The 20862-nt window shown below is 31.5% G+C and overlaps 1 protein-coding gene across 9 annotated transcripts; it reads left to right on the top strand.

Annotated features, from left to right (window-relative positions):
• Positions 1-7330: 7330 nt before the first annotated feature.
• LOC132058891 (TMV resistance protein N-like) lies at positions 7331-18591 on the top strand. 9 transcript variants are annotated; one of them, XM_059451292.1, is made up of 17 exons: positions 7331-9056; positions 9180-9230; positions 10582-10665; positions 10934-11017; positions 11681-11795; positions 11888-11941; positions 12419-12503; positions 12723-12920; positions 13495-13615; positions 13710-13816; positions 14402-14484; positions 14901-15034; positions 15131-15450; positions 16083-16173; positions 16281-16370; positions 17905-18031; positions 18125-18591. In XM_059451292.1, exon 1 carries the CDS (start codon positions 7425-7427, stop codon positions 8817-8819), a length of 1395 nt encoding a protein of 464 aa, XP_059307275.1. In that variant the 5' UTR covers positions 7331-7424; the 3' UTR covers positions 8820-9056; positions 9180-9230; positions 10582-10665; positions 10934-11017; positions 11681-11795; positions 11888-11941; positions 12419-12503; positions 12723-12920; positions 13495-13615; positions 13710-13816; positions 14402-14484; positions 14901-15034; positions 15131-15450; positions 16083-16173; positions 16281-16370; positions 17905-18031; positions 18125-18591. The 9 variants fall into 9 exon arrangements, 8 of the variants coding, with proteins under 8 accessions (XP_059307275.1, XP_059307276.1, XP_059307277.1 ...); XR_009415422.1 differs by lacking the exons at positions 7331-9056; positions 9180-9230; positions 10582-10665; ... (2 more) ...; positions 11888-11941; positions 12419-12503 and having other exon boundaries at positions 12510-12920; positions 15131-15891; XM_059451293.1 differs by lacking the exons at positions 11888-11941; positions 12419-12503; positions 12723-12920; ... (3 more) ...; positions 14901-15034; positions 15131-15450.
• Positions 18592-20862: the final 2271 nt, after the last annotated feature.

Below are 20862 nucleotides of genomic sequence, written 5' to 3'. Positions count from 1 at the left end.
GTTTTGGATAGTTTCATCGTCTCCATATTGAACGTCTTTCTACCATTTGGTCACGATTTGCTCATATTTTTCATTCCTCTCCATTATGCTATTTATTATTCCCTCAATTTTTTCTTTTTGAGAATTGGCGATTTCTTTTTCAAGATTTTTCTCTTTTTCTTCAAGTTGAACTACTTCTTCAATTTCACAACTCTCGTCATGCCACAAGAATTTTCGGGTTGGTCTTTTAAATTTGAAATCTCTTCTTCAACCAATTCATTTTGAGGAGTCGACACTTCCATGACAATTGGGGAATTGGTATCCTCAAATGAATCATTCATTCTTTTTATAGCTTCTCTATTTTCTAAAATGGATTGTTGGACGAGTTTTCGCTCTTCCTCCATTTAGCTTCTCGATCTAAGTATGTTTGGAGCAGTGCCATGATGCCTTCAAATCCGGCACTTTATCCTACACTTGCCATGTCATTGTCCCTATCAAACTCAAAAGCACAACTAGCATTTTCGTTAGAACTACTTAGGGGAGGGGGAGCAAAATAATTGGGACAATCACCCTAATGTCCACCTTGACTACCACATATATTACAAATATTCCCATCGTACGATTGAGACGGTGGACACATCTCTCTCCCGGGAGCATTTTCACAATCTTGCCAAAAGTGAAGTCCTCCACAATATGGAAATGGTTCATCAAAATATGGGTTGCAACCATCAAACCCATTTTCATTCCAAGATGCCATAGTGACACAATTCTCAGTCCTCTGTGATACTCACATGGTATATTTCATATACTGACAGGGTATCATAGATGACTGGTTAATTTCTTCAAAGGAAAATATTCCTTAGTCCTCTATGATACCCACATGGTATATATCATATAGTGAACCGGTTAATTCCTCTGAAAACGAGCTCAGTCCTCTATGATGCCAACCTGGTATATATCATACTGACAGGGTAGAGGACAAGTTCATTTTGAAAATTTAATGTTTATATTATTTTTAGTAAATTTTACTTGTGAAAATAATATAAACAATAGAGTCATATTTTCGATATAAATTTGTTTACGTTGCAAATAAAAAAGAATTATAAAAATATGTTTCTATTAACTTAGATTTTAATAAATAAACTAGTAACTTTAGTTTAACTATTTTTATTTATTACTTCTTGTTGTAGTCTAATTATTTATTTTATATTTTTATTAGTCTAAAAATAATTAGCTAATATTTTTATCTTTATATTTATTTTTTAGTCCTTCAAAAGAAAAAAAGACAAAAACATAAAAGGGAAAAAATTAAAATAAAAAAAGACAAACAATAAATGGAAAAGGATCTACATGCAATGATGCAAACACACAAACTCACATTTTGAAAGAAAACAAAGGGCAGACTGATGATTCAAAATGAAAAAGAAATTGACTTAAAGGCTCAAGCTTTAGCAAAAGGAGCAAGGGGCGCATCGGGTAAAATTTTAGTACCGAATAGGTGTTTTTGCTATTGATTTGTGTGGGGGCACATCAGGGTAAATACTTTGCGTATGATGGGTATTTGTGTAGCTTCTCCTTTTTTTATTAGGATAGACATAATGAAACTCCGATCATTATCTTTATTACAGATTTGGCCTGAAAAAAGAAAATACACAATTAGAATAAATAGTCATTACATCTAAAGAAGAAATAATAAAAATATAAGCTAATTTCTAATTTCACACAAAATATTGTGGTGACTCTCGTAATCCAAATGACGTTACTCATTTTTTGTTTGAGGGAGTAAATTATTTTTCAATACAGTCAGACCTCTCTATAACATCATCCACATATAATAGCACCTTTTTATAAGAGTTAAGTTTTTTTTAAACTAATTTTTTATGTTATATTTTACTTTTATTTAACAGCATTTTACCTATAACAACAACAACCAACTTTATAACCGCACGCTCTTTGTAAAATTACCTTTTTCCCATATAACAACTATCTTCTTTTTTTGGTAATATAATACTCCCTCCGTCCCAATATAATTTGTCTTACTTTCCTTTTTGGTTTGTCCCAAAAAGAGTGGCTCTTTCTATATTTACTAAGTTTGACAATTCAAACAACCTACCTTGCAAGTTTAAGACCACAAAATTTAAAGAATTACACACATCTTTAATTTAAGATCACAAAATTCAAAAAAAATTCTTTGTGTACACTTAATTTGAGACGGAGAAGTAAATAAAAACAAATAACCATTATAGCATAAGAATAAATTTAAAAATGTAAAATTTGGGTTAAAATGTACATTGTATAGTAAAAAAACAAGAAGAAATATTAAAAATATAAATTAATTTGTAATTTCACACAAAATACTGTGTTGACTCTGATAGTCCAAATGAGGTTACTCATTTTTCGTTTGAGGGAGTAAATTATTTTTTTAATAGTAACATAAAGGTCCTTTGATGCCCCCAAAGCTCAAATATACAGAATTTGAAAAGAATAAAAAGGAATGGGAAGGGTAGATATACCCAAATAAAAACCCTAATTTTATGATAGTATCACTCTTTTACCTGCCCTTTCTTCTTTTTCCTACTAGTATCCGTACCCGCGCGATGCGCGGCCGAAATAATAGTAATCATTTCAAATTTTATCTAACTTTTTTTTAGCACATTAACTACTAAAAATTGTTGAAGTAATCTCTTTGGAAGACACAATAATTAGGACTCCATCCTTTCTTTCTTGAATTTTGTAACCAAAATATTCTTGCAATGCTAACACTATCCTTCCTCCAATTGATTCAACATTCCATTAAAAGGAATCTTCTTTCTATAGCCATCTTCACCAAGAAAATAAAGGATATTGTATATCTTAATAAAAACATCCTTTATCTTTACCTATTGATTCCGTTTTAATAATAATAATATATCTATCTCATTTAGAAAATTCAAAATCTCCCATTACTAAAACAACTTTCGAAACCCGCATTTCGTAAATTATATCTTTCGCCATCAACACATCTTTTTCGTATTAATCAAGTTTATCATCTAAACTTCTACCTTCTAATAATCTACTTGTTACCATTCTAAATACCTTATCCTTAACATTCGCACAAGATTAAAAGCATAGAAAAAAATTAAAGAAAATCTTGTGTACATATTGATTGCTTGAATTATCAAAAGGTTTATAAAAATATAAGCATTTATGTTTAGTTAAGACACCTACACAAAATTGTAAGCATAGAAAATGGTTTTTGTATGTTCCATGTTCTTTGAAAATTTTAAAACAACATCATCATCATCATTATTATTATTATTATTATTATAATTATTATTATTATTCCATATGAAATTCTTAACAACAATAAATTTATGAAATATTTAAAACTAACTTTTAATATTCAATTTTTCTTTTCATTAAATAATCATCAATTCTTTTAAAAGCCAAAAGTTGTTCAATTTGTTTTCCTTAATTTATTTTTTGTTCTTTTTACTTATTTGAGATGAGGGAACATAACAAACATAATCTATCTCTTTTGCTCTACATTCCCAATGTCTACTCTTCTTTTACAAAATTCTAAGTTTTTTCTCAATCAAAACTAAGTGGAGATTGGTGATTCAAAAAGATTAATTAGTTTAAACACAATTGATGGACCATAGCATCGCTGACTTTGTAGCTTACGGTGTGTGAAGACATACCAATAGTCTAGCCATACCCTCTTTGTAAATTCAAATTGAACAAATAGGTGTTTCATGAATTCATCTTGCATCGACAAAGTGAACAATAAAAATCAACATTAAAATACCGTATATTTAATTTTTGCTATAACAACTATTCTCGTTAGTGTTAACCACATAGCAAATCTTGCATTTGGATAAAAAAATTCTATGCTAAACTTATTTATTCTTACAAATATTAAGTATGTAACATGAACCCTTTAAGTTATTCTTGAACATATCACATTTGATTTCATTTGTTTTTAAACCATATAATAACACACATTCTCTAATATATACTTACTAATTACTTAGTCTTGTTAAATTAAAGCATATTCTTGTTGAGTAGGAGAATTTAAAGTTGAACTCTCCTTTCCAGTTGAATACTAATTATAGTTCATGATACATGTATATGTACTTTAAATTATTTTAAAAAGATTATACTTTAAACATATCTATAAAAAAAAAAAACTAAAAGTCGGAATTTATATTTAAAGAAAAATTTTAAGGATAAATATTAATCTTTAATTTAATTAATAGATATTTATTTATTTAAGTAAAATCAAATTGCAGATAAGTAGGATAATGGTACAAATTATTTTAAAAAATACTTATCATCACTTTAAATTCGAGAAAGATTTAATAATCAACAAATATTCAAATTGTTGATAAGTACGAAAAAAAATGAAATAAAAAGTAATTATCTTCAATTTAAATTCATATACATTATTTTTTAACTCAATTAAAATTGAAGATAAGTAAAATAATGATTAAAAAACTTATATATATATATATATATATTAAATTCAAGTACTTACTAATTACTTAGTCTTGTTAAATTAAAGCATATTACTGTTGAGTAGGAGAATTTAAAGTTGAACTCTCCTACTTTTTTGAATACTAATTATAGTTCATGATACATGTATATGTGCACTTTAAATTATTTTAAAAAGATTATACTTTAAACATATCTATAAAAAAAAAAACTAAAAAGTCAAGTAATTTATATTTAAAGAAAAATTTTAAGGATAAATATTAATCTTTAATTTAATTAATAGATATTTATTTATTTAAGTAAAATCAAATTGCAGATAAGTAGGATAATGGTACAGAATTTTAAAAAATACTTATCATCACTTTAAATTCAGAAAAGATTTAATAATCAACAAATATTCAAATTGTTGATAAGTACGAAAAATGAAATAAAAAGTAATTATCTTCAATTTAAATTCATATACATTATTTTTTAACTCAATTAAAATTGAAGATAAGTAAAATAATGATTAAAAAAACTTATATATATATATATATATATATATATTAAATTCAAGTTCATAAAGGTTTTTAAAATTCAAATTCAAATTGTGATAAATATGATAATGAGAGAGAGTTAAATATATGTCTATCTTGACTTAAAGTCTGAAAAGATTTATTTTTCAACTCAAATTGCGGATAAGTTTTAAGTAAGCAAGCATGATATATTTTGTTATTCATTCATAAGCCATTCATTATTTCTGTCTTAATTCTATGAGAATTCTAATTAATTTAATATGTTGTAAATGTCTAATTTAATACTTCTATAAACTAAAATGTGTCCTAAATTTCCAAATGATCTATATCGGATAAGATTAGCAAGTATTGCATGAATCCAGAAAAAATAAAGTTAATCTAAAAAATAAACTTGTGGGGTGAAGTATTCCACTTTAAAATGGAACTAAGAGGCTAGCACAGATTTATTTTTGTATTAATTACTTACTTTTAATATCTAATTAAATTGTATATTTTAATAAATAAAGATAATGTAAAATCTCATTTTTTGAGATATTTCTTTTTAAATATCATATTGTGTAATGTCTAATTAAATTGTATATTTCTCAATTTGTTTCATACCTCCACCATCTAATTCAAGTTTCATCGATTCATTTAATAGTGTGCTCGAAGTATATGTTTGCCGAGTATTTCAAAAATAAGGAAATAACGAAGATTCGTCGCATAGGGTTAAAAATAATAATTCAATCTAAAAGTAGAACTAACGTCGAGAAATTTAAAAAAATCACTAACACACTGATCAAGCTTGCATATTTCATTCTTGCTCCAAAAGATAAAGCAACTTCAAAGGTAGAAGAAAACTATAAACTTTCCTATAAAAAAGAAAGAACATGTCACTTTTGATAGTAGAAATCAAAGTAAATTATTCAAAAACTTCTTGCTTTCATGTGTAGAGGCTTACCCCGTTCAATTTCTTTGCTCCAATCTTCCGCATCTCCTTCCGTAATGATCTTATTTCTCCATTTCTATAGCTATGTTGGAAAACGGCCTCTTGAAGAAGTCTTCTTGTTTTATAACATCAATCAACAATAAATTAGAGAATTTTGTAATAGAAAACGCTCTACAAAGCTTTGCACTTTTAAACATAAGTTAAATAAAATGAATCGAGAAAACAAAAAAAGCAAAAAAAATAAATAAGTTACTATTTAACTTTTGAAAGTGAAAATCATCTTAATTATGGCTAACTTTATATAGATGTATGTAAATATGGATAGATATTAAGGATATGATTCAAATTCAAACAATCCCTAATAGAGTAATACTCTACCTTTCGTTATCACGTCAAGAGATAATGATAAATTAATACTTTAAGTACTAAACCATTACTTATTTATGAATTTGTCTATTAATTATGTCCTTCCGTTTGGAACTTCAAAAACCAACTTAAACTATGAAATGATGAATTTTTTCTACACTATTTTTTTTTTTTTTTTGTCTTGACCTTTTTTCCCATATTTGTAAAATATCATTAATTGGCTTATTGAAATACATTTGATGCTTATAGGTATGAGTGAGAAAATAAAAAATGATTTATGGAAACATACAGTTTTAAATAAATTATCATCATAATTATTTATTATTATTATTATTATTATTATTATTATTATTATTATTATTATTATTATTATTATTATTATTATTATTATTATTATTAAATGATGATCTAACAAAAGACAATGAATAAAAGCAAAATGATAAACATTAAGATTCAACTTTATATTTCTATCCAAATTCAAATTTCTTATCTTTTCATTTTACATTCAAAAAATTATTTATTAAAATAAAAAATGATTTTGTAACATCTGATTTTAAATAAATTATCATCATAATTATTTATTATTGTTGTTGTTATATTATTATTATTAAATGATGATCTGACAAAAGATAATGAATAAAAGCAAAGTGATAAACATTAAGATTCAACTTTATATTTCTATCACATTCAAATTTCTTATCTTTTCATTTAAATTCAAAAAAAATATTTATTAAAATTCTTATTAACATAAAATTTAGTTGCAAAACTTAAATATTTGCATATGCAGTAAAAGAAAAGAAACTGAGAAAGGATTAACTTGACAGCAATTCATAAGAATTAGGGGATATAGTTTTTCATAAGAATTAAGGGATATAGTTTTATCCTTAATGATATTTATTTTTAATTCAAATTCAAAAGAGCATCATTATCTTTCAATTCACATTTAAAATTAACAACATTAATTCTTATGCTAACTAATTTTATTACATTATCTACTTATCAATCTAAAAGTACCTAAGCCATTATTATTCTTGATTTTTTCATCTTTGTCATATCTCTCCCTTTTTTATATATATAGATAATTCATTCTTTCCGTCTTCTTCTTAATTGCAGCATTTTCCTTGTCTACGGAAGCTGAATCTCTCCCATTCTAAAAATACCTGATGCGAACACCAGATTTCAGGGAGATGCCAAATTTGGAGTATTTGAATCTGTTTTGTTGTAAGAGTCTTGAAGAGGTTGATGATTCCCTGGGGTATTGCGGTAAACTCATTCGGTTAGATTTGGGTTATTGCTCAAGCCTTAAGAGGTTTCCATGTGTTAACTTGGAATCTCTTGAATATCTGAATCTAAGGGGTTGCTCTAGTTTAGAGAAATTTCCAGAGATCAAGGGAAGAAGTAAGCTGGGGTTAGAGATTAGGATGAATTGCTCTAAGGTAAGGGAACTACCATCATTTATTCTGTACCTAACTCATCTTACGAAGCTAGATTTGAGTTGTATGGAAAACCTTGTATCTCTTCCAAGCAGCATTGGCATGTTGAAAAGCTTGGTGAAGCTAGATGTGTCGTATTGCTCAAAACTTGAAATCTTGCCAGAAGAGATAGGGGATTTAGAAAACTTGGAGAAGCTTGATGCCAGGTATACTCTGATTTCACGACCTCCGTCTTCCATTGCCCGGTTGAACAAGCTTAAATTCTTGAGTTTTGAAAAACATCTCGAAGATGGAGTGTGCTTTGAGTTCCCTCAGGTGAATGACGGATTACGCTCATTGGAAAAGTTGGATCTCAGTTACTGCAATCTAATAGATGGAGGACTTCCGGAAGACATTGGATCCTTGTCCTCTTTGAAAAAGTTGGATCTCAGTTTCTGCAATTTAATAGATGGAGGACTTCCGGAAGACATTGGATCCTTGTCCTCTTTGGAACAGTTGCATCTCGATGGAAATAATTTTGAGCATTTGCCTCGAAGCATAGCCCAACTTGGTGCTCTTCGATCCTTGAAGTTAAGAGATTGCGAGAGGCTTAAAGAGTTGTCAGAATTTCCACAACAATTAGATACAATATATGCAGATTGGAGCAATGATTCATTATGTAATTCGTTGTTTCAGAACATCTCATCATTGCAGCACGGCATCTCTGCTTCAGATTCACTAAGAGTGTTTACCAGTAGGATGAACATCCCAAGTTGGTTCCAACATTGGGGAATTGATAGAAGTGTATCAGTCAATTTGCCTGAAAATTGGTATGTATCGGATAACTTCTTGGGATTTGCTGTATGTTACTCTGGCAGCTTAGTTGAAACCACAGCTCAATTGATTCCCTTATGTGATGATGGGATGTCGTGGATGACCCAGAAACTTGCCTTATCCAACCATTCAAAATATGATATAGAATTTTGCTTATCTACTATTCAATTTTTCTTGGTACCTCTTGCTGGCTTATGGGATACATCTAAGGCAAATGGAAAAACACCAAATGACTATGGGCTATTCTATTTTCTCTGGAGAAATGAAGAGCTTTTGGATTTCGTTTGTTGTATAAAGATGAAAAGAGCTTGAGGCCATGTTACAAATGAGGGAAAATAATGATGAACCAACAGAAGATCGCATTATGACAAGGAGGAGCAGATATGACGATAGTGAAGCGAGTTCCTCCTCTTGTAAGAAACAAAGGTCACATTCTAATATTAGTGGGAGCTCTGTCTTTGAGAATCTGCAGCAACAAGTAGAGGCGCCAGTCTCTTCAGAAACTTTGCAGCTCTTTCCCACAAGCTCAGGATTTTAGCTTAAATATAGGTAATATACCTCATGATTTGTTTTTTATCTAATTCTCTCCTATTAGCTACAAAGTCTTCTTCCAAAACTGATAATTTTTTCTTCTCATTCTTTTTCTGTTTTCCTTCTTTCCTTTATTGGCAGGAACTCACCAAATTGATTGTCTCCGGTTGTGCTGAGCCATCATTAACCATGGTGAGTTAAAGGATGTGAACAAGTTTAAATTTTTGATACTCAAATCAGATCCTTGAATCGTAAGATGTTAATTCAATTTTTTACCTTAAGGTACTTGCAAATTGCTTTTGAATTTGAAAATTATAAACTCTAAAATGAAAAGATGATGAGTAATAGCAACTATTTATTTATGGATGGCAAGATTTCAAAATTTGCAGGCAACACTAACAGTCACAGAAAAAGGAAGATTTCAGAAGTTTAGGTTTGATTCACAGAAATGTAATGTCAATTAGACAGGGCAGCTTTACCTGCATGAGAATCTGCTTTCATTGATAAGTCTTTCATTGGAACTAAATGTTAGCTTTCTAAGTTCTATCCTATAAATTTTTTTTTGGACTTGTTCATTTAAAGTTCTTTTAACAACATTGTTTGTTCTAATGTTCATTTGTATAAGCATTTAGTTTCTTTAATTAGTTTACTCACCTTTTCAATGAGAATGAAGGATTTCTCCTCAATAATTAATTTTCAGGCCAGTGCATATGCTATTTGGCAACTATTTGATCAACAGTTGGCTAAGCAGAGGCAAGAGACTGAAGATGTTGGGGAAGTGAATGTCACAGATGCTTACTATTGTGATGGCCATCTTATGCAAAAGAACCTACTGTCATATACTCTCCATCAGAAACTGATGTTCACCGATTTCCTTTTTCAAAAGATTTTCATTTTGGAAAACCATGAAGTCTTTTATTATACACATTATATTTTCAACTTGTATGGGCCGACTCAGTTTAACACTTCTGCATACCAAAATTTGTCTTCCTTTCTCTTGAGTGAGAATGGGAAAGAAGTCATCTGGAATTTGTCTGCAGATTTTCAAGTTGCTAATTTCTACATGTCCATAGGATTAGGTCACACGAATCATCGTTGTCTGATTTAGTTCAGCAGCAGCTCTTGCATTGATAGGATATTTTCTTTGTCACAAGATTGAGTAATCCAAGCTCTTTGTTATATGTTTTCTCTTGTGTTTCTGCAATTTTTATCTGACAAAATCGATGTATATGAAGTTGAGATACGTTGGAGTCATGGATGTTGTCAACAGGAAAGGGACTCATCGAGCTCTTGGTAAGGATTTAATTCATTACTGAAATATATGCAAAGCAACCTCTACTTAAGTATTCTGCTTTTTTGAGTACCAAGTTTCAGATTTTGACTTTGTTGTAAATATGATTCATGTGGAAAGATGTATTTTTGGTGTTAAGGTTGTAATTCAAGTATTTGAAGTTCTTCTCATATATAATTCAAGTATATATGATGTTAAGGTTGTAGTACATTTATTAACTATACATGTTCCCCTTATCATGTCCTTCTGCAGATGTATAATAAAGATTCCACTGAGCTATCATGGGTATATATGAAGATGCATTTTAAGTTCTTCTCATAAGTCCACAGAGTAAAGGTAAAGGTTTGTTATTCCCAAAGGTAGCCGCTGATCCATGGGTTTAAAACTAAATAATATACTACGTTGCTCGGTTTCTCCAAATATGTCGCCACACTCGTGTCGGATCCTCCAAAAATGCACTATCTTTGAAGGATCCAACATGCAACTGTCGGTATTTTTTAAGAGTCTGAGTAACGTAGCTAATATATCATTTTGATGCTCTCTGTGATTGTTTTATTAGAGGTAATCTCTGTTTTAAATACAAATATCTCTCTTGTTATGGCAGGGAGGTCGGGAAAAAGATGAAACGATTGAAGACGCAGCACAGCGTGAGACAGTGGAGGAAGCTGGAGTACGAGGTAAAGTTGAGGTTCATTCTCCCTCGTGATCTCTTTCAGTTCCTTTTATGCTTTAATTTTTAGGGAAAAGGGTGAAAAATAAGAAACAAAGTCTTTGTGCTATCTAGTTGTGTATTACATTAGATAAATGACAGAATGCTTGCTGTGGTAGTGTTAAGGGCTTATCATCTGCCAAATTTCTTGCAAAAACATTGAGTGCTTGATAGTTGAGCGGAAAAGTTACTTAGCAGCTCTTTGCTCTCAAGACTGTGCACTAATTAATGATTAAATCTGATGTTCTTGTTGCTTCTTTGATTAGGAATACGCGATTTTTTAAATCATAGTCTACTGTCTTGTTGACATTGAATTGATAAGGTAATAACATCTATATTTGAATTACTTATAAGTGGTTCTAACAAGTTTTTTACTCTGGTTTTGGATTACTTTTGCAGTGCAAACTGGGAGAGGAAGATGGTATGTTGAGAACAAAACCGGTGACATTGCCTATGAAGGGCACATGTTTCTTTTGTTAGTAACAGAACGACTAGACTCTTGGCCCAAAAAAGAGATTCGTGAAAGAACTTAGGTATGCAATAAGCCATTCATCTTGAATCTATATTTTGATTACTTATAAGTGGTTTTAACAAGTTTCACTCTTTTGGTTTTGGATCACTTTTGCACTGTAAATATGGAAGATGGTACTTTGAGAACAAAGCCGGTGACACTGCCTATGAAAGGCACATGTTTCCTCTGTTTGTAACAGAACAACTAGACTATTGGCCTGAGAAAGACATCTGCGAAAGAACTTGAGTATGGAATAATTCATTCTTTTTAAATTTCATTTTTATATATATTCACAATTCCATTTGCTGACAAGTAGCTTGTCCAAAAACCAATTACAGATGAATGCGCGCGAAGCAAGAAAAATTTGCCCAAATGGGGCCGCAGAATTATTAGTAAGTCACCTCACATCACAAAGCAAACAGACTAAAGGTGAACTATTTCCAGGAACCCAATGTAGCTTAACGCTCAATCAGCTATTCTTCCTTTGGGATGTAGAGCTCAAATACTTTCTCTGCCACTACCAAGTTCTACTGAAGAAGTGTAGAGTTTATTGATACTGATCCACTGTCAAATCTAGATGTGGTAGAAACAGTTAGTAGATAGGAACTAATCACTGAAACTGGTCAATCTAGCAGGTGGATTAAGTAGTTCAGAGCAACTCCAGTGTTAAGGGAACAGCCAAAAAAAAAAAGTTCTGGAAGTATAATATTTGTTATCTCAGAATTGGAGTTGTGTGACATAACAGAGAATTAGAATCAGAGCTATCAAAGGAGATGAACATGTACATAGCTATCAGAAACATTGATGTTGGAAAATAACTGCATCAAATTATTGGATTTTCTCTTGATTTTCTAATTCTTTTTCCCCAGATCTGCAGCATTCTTTAATTCTTCATGTTGCTGGCAAAGCTAGAAGATTAGAGTCATTTATCATTACATTCAGAAGGTCAAAGAGGTTTTAATTTTGCTGGAATATTACGCATTCAGATGATAAAAGAGTTGCATAAGATTTTTTAGTACCAAGTTTACTCTGCAAGCCATTATTTTGCATTTTTTTGTACCACGTTTCAGATTTTGACTTTGTTGTTTATATGATTCATGTGGAAAGATCTATTTTTGGTGTTATAGTCACTTTATTAACTATACCTATTCCCTTGATCACGTCTTTCTGCAGATGTATACCCTACCAATATAAAGATTTCACCATGTTATCATTGGTAGATGAAGATGCCTTTGAAGTTTGTCAATAAGTCCCCAGAGAAAAGGCAAAGGGTTGTTATTTCCCAAAGGTAGTGACTGATCCATGGTAGGGAGGTTGGGAAAAAGATGAAACTATCAAAGATGCAGCACAACGTGAGACAGTGATGTTAAGGTTTGTTCTCCCTCATGATCTCTTTCAGTTCTTTTTTATACTACGCCTCCGCTTCATTTTATACGACATGTTTGACTTACGTGGAGTTTAAGAAAAAAGACTTTTTGCACGTACCAAAAGTACCCTTTAGAACTGTAGGTAAACATGGCATTGCCATTTTCTATGCTATAAGAGCATGTCATTAAGGGCAAAATGGGAAGTTTGAAGTTAAAGAATTCTCAAAATAGAAAGGTGTCATTCTTTTGGGGACAAACTAAAAAAGAGAGAACATCATATAAAATGGAACAGTGGGAGTACTTCTTTTAAAGGAAAAAGGTGAAAAAATAAGCAACAACGTCTTGTGTGTTAACTTGTCTATTACATGAGATGAATGACAGCATACTAGCTGTGGTAGAGATAATGGCTCATGACAGTTCGATTTCTTGCAAGATATTGAGTGCTAGATTTTTATGCCCTTTGCTTAAGTCTGAATGCACTAATTCATAATTAGATGTTGTGATTGTTTCGGATTAGGAACATGTGATTAGCTTGCTCTCTGCTGTTTTATTGACATTGATAAAGTAATAACATCTAGATCTTTATCACTTTTGCATAACAAACTGGGGACATGGTAATTTGAGCAAAACCAGTTGCGCTGCCTATAAGGGGAACAACTAGACTATTGGCCTGAGAAAGGGACTCGCTAAAGAACTTGGGTATGCAGTAATTCATTTTTTTTAAATTTCGTTTTGAAATATAATCACATTTTCCATTTGCTGACAAGTAGCTTGTCCAAAAAATAAATTGCAGATGAATGGCAAGATAACTTTGCCAAAATGGGTGGATGAATCTGGTCTATGGTTCCTGCTTGCATTTTGTGGTGCTTATGGTTGAAAGGAACCAAAGATGTTTTCATGGTATTGTAACCGCTAGCTCCAATCTCAAGGCTAGATGCCTGACTACTCTTTTTAGCTGGATTAATCTTACCCCTGCATATAACCTAGACTCTTTTTTAGATTTTATTAGCTCCTTAGTCTTATGATAGATCCTTGGATTTGTCAGCTCTCTAGACTTATGATAGGTTTTTTGTTATCTTTGTATGAGCTGATATTTCCTCCTCTTTTGTAACTGTGCATCCCCTTGATGCCTTTGTGATTATAAAGCACTTACATCATCAAAAAAAAAAAAAAAAAAGAAGAAGAAGCCTTGGAAATGTTAGTAAGTCGCCTCACAATTTGCGAATTGCATCATTTGTTGGTAACCCCGTCTGTATTCATTTACTCTGCAAGCCATTATTCTGCTTTTTTAGTACCAAGTTTCAGATTTTGACTTTGTTGTATATTGATTCATGTGGAAAGATGTATTTTGTGTTAAGGCTGTAGCTGAATCACTAACAATATCTATCTGTTCCCTTGATCATGTATTTCATTTTGATGCTCTCTCTGATTGTTATATTTGGGAAATCTCTGTTTTAAATACAAATATGTCTCTTGTTATGGTAGGGAGGTCGAGAAAAGATGAAACAATTGAAGATGCAGCAGAGTGTGAGACAGTGGAGGATGCTGGAGTACAAGGTTAAGTTGAGGTTCGTTCTCCCTCATTTTTTTCAGTTCCTTTTATGCTTTAATTTTTAGGGAAAAGGTGAAAAATAAGAAACAAAGTCTGTGTTATCTAGTTATCTATTGCATCAGATAAATGACAGTATACTAGCTGTGGTAGAGTTAAGGGCTTATCATCTGTAAAATTTCTAGCAAAAACAGTCGGTGCTTGATACTTAAGCGAAAAAGTTAATTAGCAGCTCTTTTCTCTCTAGACTGTTTGCACTAATTGATGATTAAATGTGATGTTGTGATCGCTCCTTTTGGATTAGGAATACGCGATTTTTTAAAATCTTACGGTCTACTGTCTTGTTGACATTGGATTGATAAAGTAACATCTATATTTGGATTACTTATAAGTGGCTCTAACAAGTTTTACTCTGGTTCTGGATTACTTTTGCAGTGCAAACTGGGAGAGGAAGATGGTATGTTGAGAACAAAACCGGTGACATTGCCTGTGAAGGGCACATGTTTCCTTTGTTAGTAACAGAACAACTAGACTCTTGGCCCGAGAAAGAGATTTGCAAAAGAACTCGGGTATGCAATAGGCCATTCTTCTTGAATCTATATTTTGATTACTTGTAAGTGGTTCTAACAAGTTTCACTCTTTTTGGTTTTGGATCACTTTTGCAGTGTAAATTGGGAAGATGGTACTTTGAGAACAAAGCGGGTGACACTGCCTATGAAGGGCACATGTTTCCTCTGTTTGTAACAGAACAAATAGACTATTGGTCTGAGAACAAGATTCGCAAAAGAACACTTCCGTTTGCTGACAAGTAGCTTGTCCGAGAACCAATTACAGAAGAATGTGCGCGAAGCAAGAAAATTTTGTCTAAATGGGGCTGCAGAATTATCAGTAAGTCGCCTGACATCACAAAGCAAATAGACCAAAGGGGAACTATTTCCAGGAATCGAATGAAGCTCCAGTGTTCGAGCAACTATTCCTCCTTTAGGTCGTCGAGCTCAAATACTTTCTCTGCCACTACCAAGTTCTACTGTAGAAGTGTAGAGTTTATTGATACCAATCCACTGTCAAATCTACATGTGGTAGAAATAGTTACCGGAGGAACTAATTACTGAAACTGGTCAATCTAGCCGGTGGTTTTAAGTAGTTCAGAGCAACTCCATTGTTAAAGGAACCACCGAAAAAAGTACTGGAAGTATGATTTTTGTTATCTCAGAATTGTAGTTGTGTGACATGTTAGAGAATTAGAATCAGAGCTATCACAGGAGATGAACATGTACATGGCTATCAGAAACATTGATGTTGGAAAATAACTGCATCAAATTATTTGATTTTCTATTTCTTTTTTCCCCAGAATCTAGCATTCTTTAATTCTTCATATTGCTGGCAAAGCTAGAAGGTTACAGTCATTTATCACAGCATTCAGAAGGTCAAAAGATTTTAATTTTGCTGGAATATTGCGCATTCAGATGATAAAAAATTCACAAAGGATTTTTTAGTACCAAGTGTCAGATTGACTTTGTTATTTATATGGTTCATGTGGAAAGATGTATTTTTGGTGTTAAAGGTTGTAGTCACTTTATTAACTATATCTGTTCCCATGGTCATGTCTTTCTGCAGATGTATACCCTAACAATATAAAGATTTCACCGCGTTATCATTGGTAGATGAAGATGCCTTTGAAGTTTATTAATTATACCTGTTCCCAGAGGTAGCGACTAATCCATGGGTTTAAAACTTCTTAATATATTATTTTGATGCTCTCTCTGATTGTTATATTAGAGGTAATCTCTTATTTAAATACAATTATCTCTCTAGTTCTGACAGGGAGGTCGGGAAAAAGATGAAACAAGCAAAGATGCAGCACAATGTGAGATAGAGGAAGCTGGAGTACGAGGGGATGTTAAGGTTTGTTCTCCCTCATGATATCTTTCAGTTCTTTTTTATACTACGCCCTCATTTCATTTTATATGACAGGTTTGACTAGCATGGAATTTAAGAAAAAGATGTTATTTGGGTATGTTGTTGTTGTACTTTTTGCACGTCTTAAAATTACCCTTTAGAACTGTTGGTTTAAACATGGCATTGACATTTTCTATGTTCATTAAGGGTAAAATGGAAAGTTTGAAGTTAAAAAGAGTTTTCAAAATAAAAAGGTGTCATTCTTTTTGGAACAAACTAAAAAAAAGAACACCATATAAAATGGAACGGTCACTTCTTTTTCATTTTATATGACAGCTGTTTGACATCTCAATTTCTTGCAAAATATTGAGGGAATTTCAAGACTGAATGCATAATTCATGATTAAGACGTTTTGAATTAGGAATATGCGATTATTTTGCTGTTGCGATTTCTTTAACAATGATCTTGATAAAGTCATAACATCTATATTTTTATTACCTATACGTGATGCACACAGTGCAACCGAGGTGACGAACAGATCTGGAAGTTGTGAAACTTGAAAACTGTAATGCTAAGTGGCAGGGTTTCAACCGAGAGATTTAGCTAGAGAGAGAAATATTGAGACTTCTTATTATCTGAATGAATGAATCTAATTACAGTTACAGATTGGCTTTATAGAATGAATAGAGTCAAATATTAACAGAATTCTAACAACTTTAACTATCCAATCAACACATACCCTTCGTAAAGAACATTTGACCTCAAGGATGGAAACCTGTGTTGCAACTCAGAAAGGTGCCCCCCTGTAGCCTAGAACTATGCTATTCCACTTGATTAAACATGCATATACTGTTCACCAATCTTTTTTTGACTGTAACAGCATGTCATTAAGGGTAAAATGGAAAGTTTGAAGTTAAAAAGAGTTTTCAAAATAAAAAGGTGTCATTCTTTTTGGAATATGGCTAAAGTATTTACCGAACAAACTTTCCAAAAAAAGAGAAAGCACTTGAATACACATCAAAATGCAATTTTCACCCCAAAAAACCTAATTCGACCAGATTTGAGGTGAAAGAACTGCTGCTGGCCTTTATTAACAACAAACTTATCCAATCCCCATTGCTTTGCACCAACTCTATTATGCTTCTCCTTTAAACCAAAATAAAATAGTGAAAAACAAGCATTAAAATAAAAGTCTCTGTGTTAAGTTGTCTATTACATCAGATGAATGACAACATACTAGCTGTGGAAGAGATAAGGGCTCATGACATCTCAATTTCTTGCAAAATATTGAGGCTTGATTTTTGAGCCCTTTCCTCAAGACTGAATGCATAATTCATGATTAGATGTTCTGATCGTTTTGAATTAGGAATATGCAATTATTTTGCTGTCTGCGATTTCTTTAACAATGATCTTTATAAAGTCATAACATCTATATTTTTATTAATAGAATGAATATCAAATATCCCTACTGTATTATCCAATCAACCTACCCTAAGTGACTCTAACAAGTTTTATTCTGGTTTGGATTACTTTTGCATAGCAAACTGGGAAGATGGTACTTTGAGAACAGAACTGGTAACGCTGCCTATGAAGGGCACATGTTTCCTCTGTTTGTAACAGAACAACTAGACTCTTGGCCTGAGAAAGAGATTCATGAAAGAACTTGGGTATGGTATAATCCATTCTTTTTAAATTTCATTTTAAAATATAATCACATCTTCCGTTTGCTGACAAGTAGCTGGTCCGAAAACCAATTGCAGATGAATGTGCGAGAAGCAAGAAAATTTTGCCAAAAACGGGTGGATGAAAGAGGGCTTTGAGCAATTAGTAAGTCGCCTCACATCACAAAGTAAACGAACCAAAGGGGAACTATTTTTAGGAATCCTGTGTAGCTCCAATGCTCGAGCTGAAGTACTTTCTCCCCCACTACCAAGTTCTACTAAAGAAGCGTATCTCCATTGATATCTACTGTCAAATGTTACATGGTGGAAGCAGCTTGTGAATAGGAGTTAAAGACGTACTAGAGGTCGTTGTAGGAGTATATTGTCTGTTGTTATATATTATAAAAAAATAATTCTACTTGCCAGTGTGCACATGTCATGTGTCAGCTCTGGTTCTAAATCTCTATTATGTCACACAAACTCAAAGTAGTACATAATTTACCATGATGCTTATATTAATTGATGCATATATTTAATGAATTTGAAAAATTATTTGAAATGAGTAATCAATGCTATGGAGTAAAAGTGAACAGAGGGAGTAAAAGAATATGTAACCATCTAATCCGACCCATTAAATATGACCCTTTTTCATTCTTTATGGCATTGGTAAAGACTGAAAAATGTACAATTTGACTAATACCATGCATCAATTTGACAAGAGAATTAAATTTATCTACATTTTTCATACTAAGCAAGCTATAGAGGAAGAGTAGATGGTTACTTAGTTGGTAAAGTATCTTTGCCTTCAACTGGTAGGACGTCAGTGGTTCGAGTTATATGAGACTTAAGTGGGAATATTATTGATCTTCCATCCCATATTAATTATTGCTTTATCCCCAAAAACATTCAAATTATTTGTTGCTTTAAAAAAATCAAGACAAATTTATTTTTCCTTTGGTCGAAAGTAATTTAATTAATAACACTTTTTTTCCAATAATAGCGTTAAATAATTAAAAAAGTAAATAAAAATAATTTAGTAAATTTTAGATTGCACATACTCTTTCAATTTCGATTTATTTGCCTTACTGTTCTTTTTGGTCAGTTCAAAAAAGAATGTTTCTTAATAATTTGATAACATTCCTAATTTGATAACTCTATAATTCCAACAATCCACGTGCATGTTCAAGACCATATTAAATTAAAAGACATTTTGAGAAATTATATACATAGCTTTAGTTTAACACTACAAAATTTAAAAGTCTCTTTATTTTCTTAAATTGCATGCTAGTTAAACCATGACAAACAAATTTAAACATATTTTCTTACTCCCTCCGTCTCAAATTATCTATCATTTTTTAATTTTACACGTCCCTTAAGAAATATTAATAAGAAGGGGTATTTGACTAGCTTTACCTTTATTTATGTTTATGTTATAATCTCTCTCCATTAAATATTTATTCTATTTATGTGTGATCTACATTAGTGACGAAATTCTACTAAGGATAAAATGGAGAAAAAATAATTGATTGTGTTTTGAACTTTTAAAATGACAAATGATTTGAGATAACTATTTTTAATAACCACGACAAATAATTTGAGACAGAGTTTTGAAAATTGTTGTCCACTTAATTGATTTATTAATGGGTGTGAGAGAATTGGATTACGAGAACGTGAGGATATATTAGGAATTCGGAAAATTGGCTAGAAAACGGACTGCATGCCTTTGTTTTCTATTGTTAAATTTCTTCTTCAATTCCAAATTGACTCATTTATGGGACCCACCTTTTTGTTTTGGCTTAGAAACAGTCTTTGAAAAATGCGGTGTCCCATTTGAATGTCTCTAATGCAAAAGCTATTTTAGTAGTCAAATGTTGGTAGGAATAGTTGGAATATGTACTTGGCAATGTGCGTGATATATTTATTTAAAAAATCATCAAGAACCGACAAAATTGATAAAAGGAGAACCAATGAAAAATCAATTTAATTGTTTTGATTTGATTTTAGTATTTAATAAATCGACTCAATTGATTTGATTTCATTTTAATTAAGCAAAAATCATCCCTAAACCGAATCATAAACACCCTACACTAGGGTGTAGAATGACACAATTATTAGACAAGTATATTAGGAGTATCTGTTTTAAGTAAAATAAAGTCACTCCTATTTAGTTATATTTTTTGTTTTGATTCCAGAACAGAACTAGAAATCCTGACCCCTCCCTTGAAAGCGTTTTTTCGTAAATGATAAGTAGAAAAGCGGTAGGAACTAGAATAAACAGTGCAGTAGCAATAAATGCAAGAATATTTCTTCCTTAATCTCATCGGTTTTTTATTCGTTAGTAATATGTCTACGCTGGTTCAAATCCAGCTCGGCCCAATAATTCGCCAATTCGCCAATCCGCCATGAGATGATATAACCCCCTTTCTACTTCAGAAATACCCGATTCGGAGATAAAAAAGAAGAGTTCTCGTTTTCAAACTCTAGAAAATCCCAAAATAAAAAGGTCTACTCCTTACTCAAGTTCCCTAAGGGCATATCGGTTGAAGTAGATTCTTCTTTTGATCAATCAAAACTCCTTCCCAAACTGGACAAGCTTCTTCCAAAGCATATGCGGTAGTTAAAATGAGTTATCTGGCATGTCATATTTTCTAAAAGGAAAAAAACTCAAATAGTCCCTTAGGCATGAGACTAGGAATTTTTTGTCCTTTATATATAAACCATTAAATATTCTTTATGTTTGAGAAATTTGATATCTTTGGTCCTTGGCAAAGCAAAACCTTAGATACTAGTAACAAAAAAAACCGAGAAAATGATGAAAATGGTCCTTAATATATAAA

This window comes from Lycium ferocissimum, chromosome 6 (genome assembly GCF_029784015.1).
Source record: "Lycium ferocissimum isolate CSIRO_LF1 chromosome 6, AGI_CSIRO_Lferr_CH_V1, whole genome shotgun sequence".
NCBI lineage: Eukaryota > Viridiplantae > Streptophyta > Magnoliopsida > Solanales > Solanaceae > Lycium > Lycium ferocissimum.
This window is presented reverse-complemented; position numbering and strand designations above follow the sequence as displayed.

Excerpts from the sequence above, each read along its gene's own strand:
- LOC132058891 (XM_059451294.1), top strand. The coding sequence starts at position 7,425 with ATGCGAACACCAGATTTCAGGGAGATGCCAAATTTGGAGTATTTGAAT.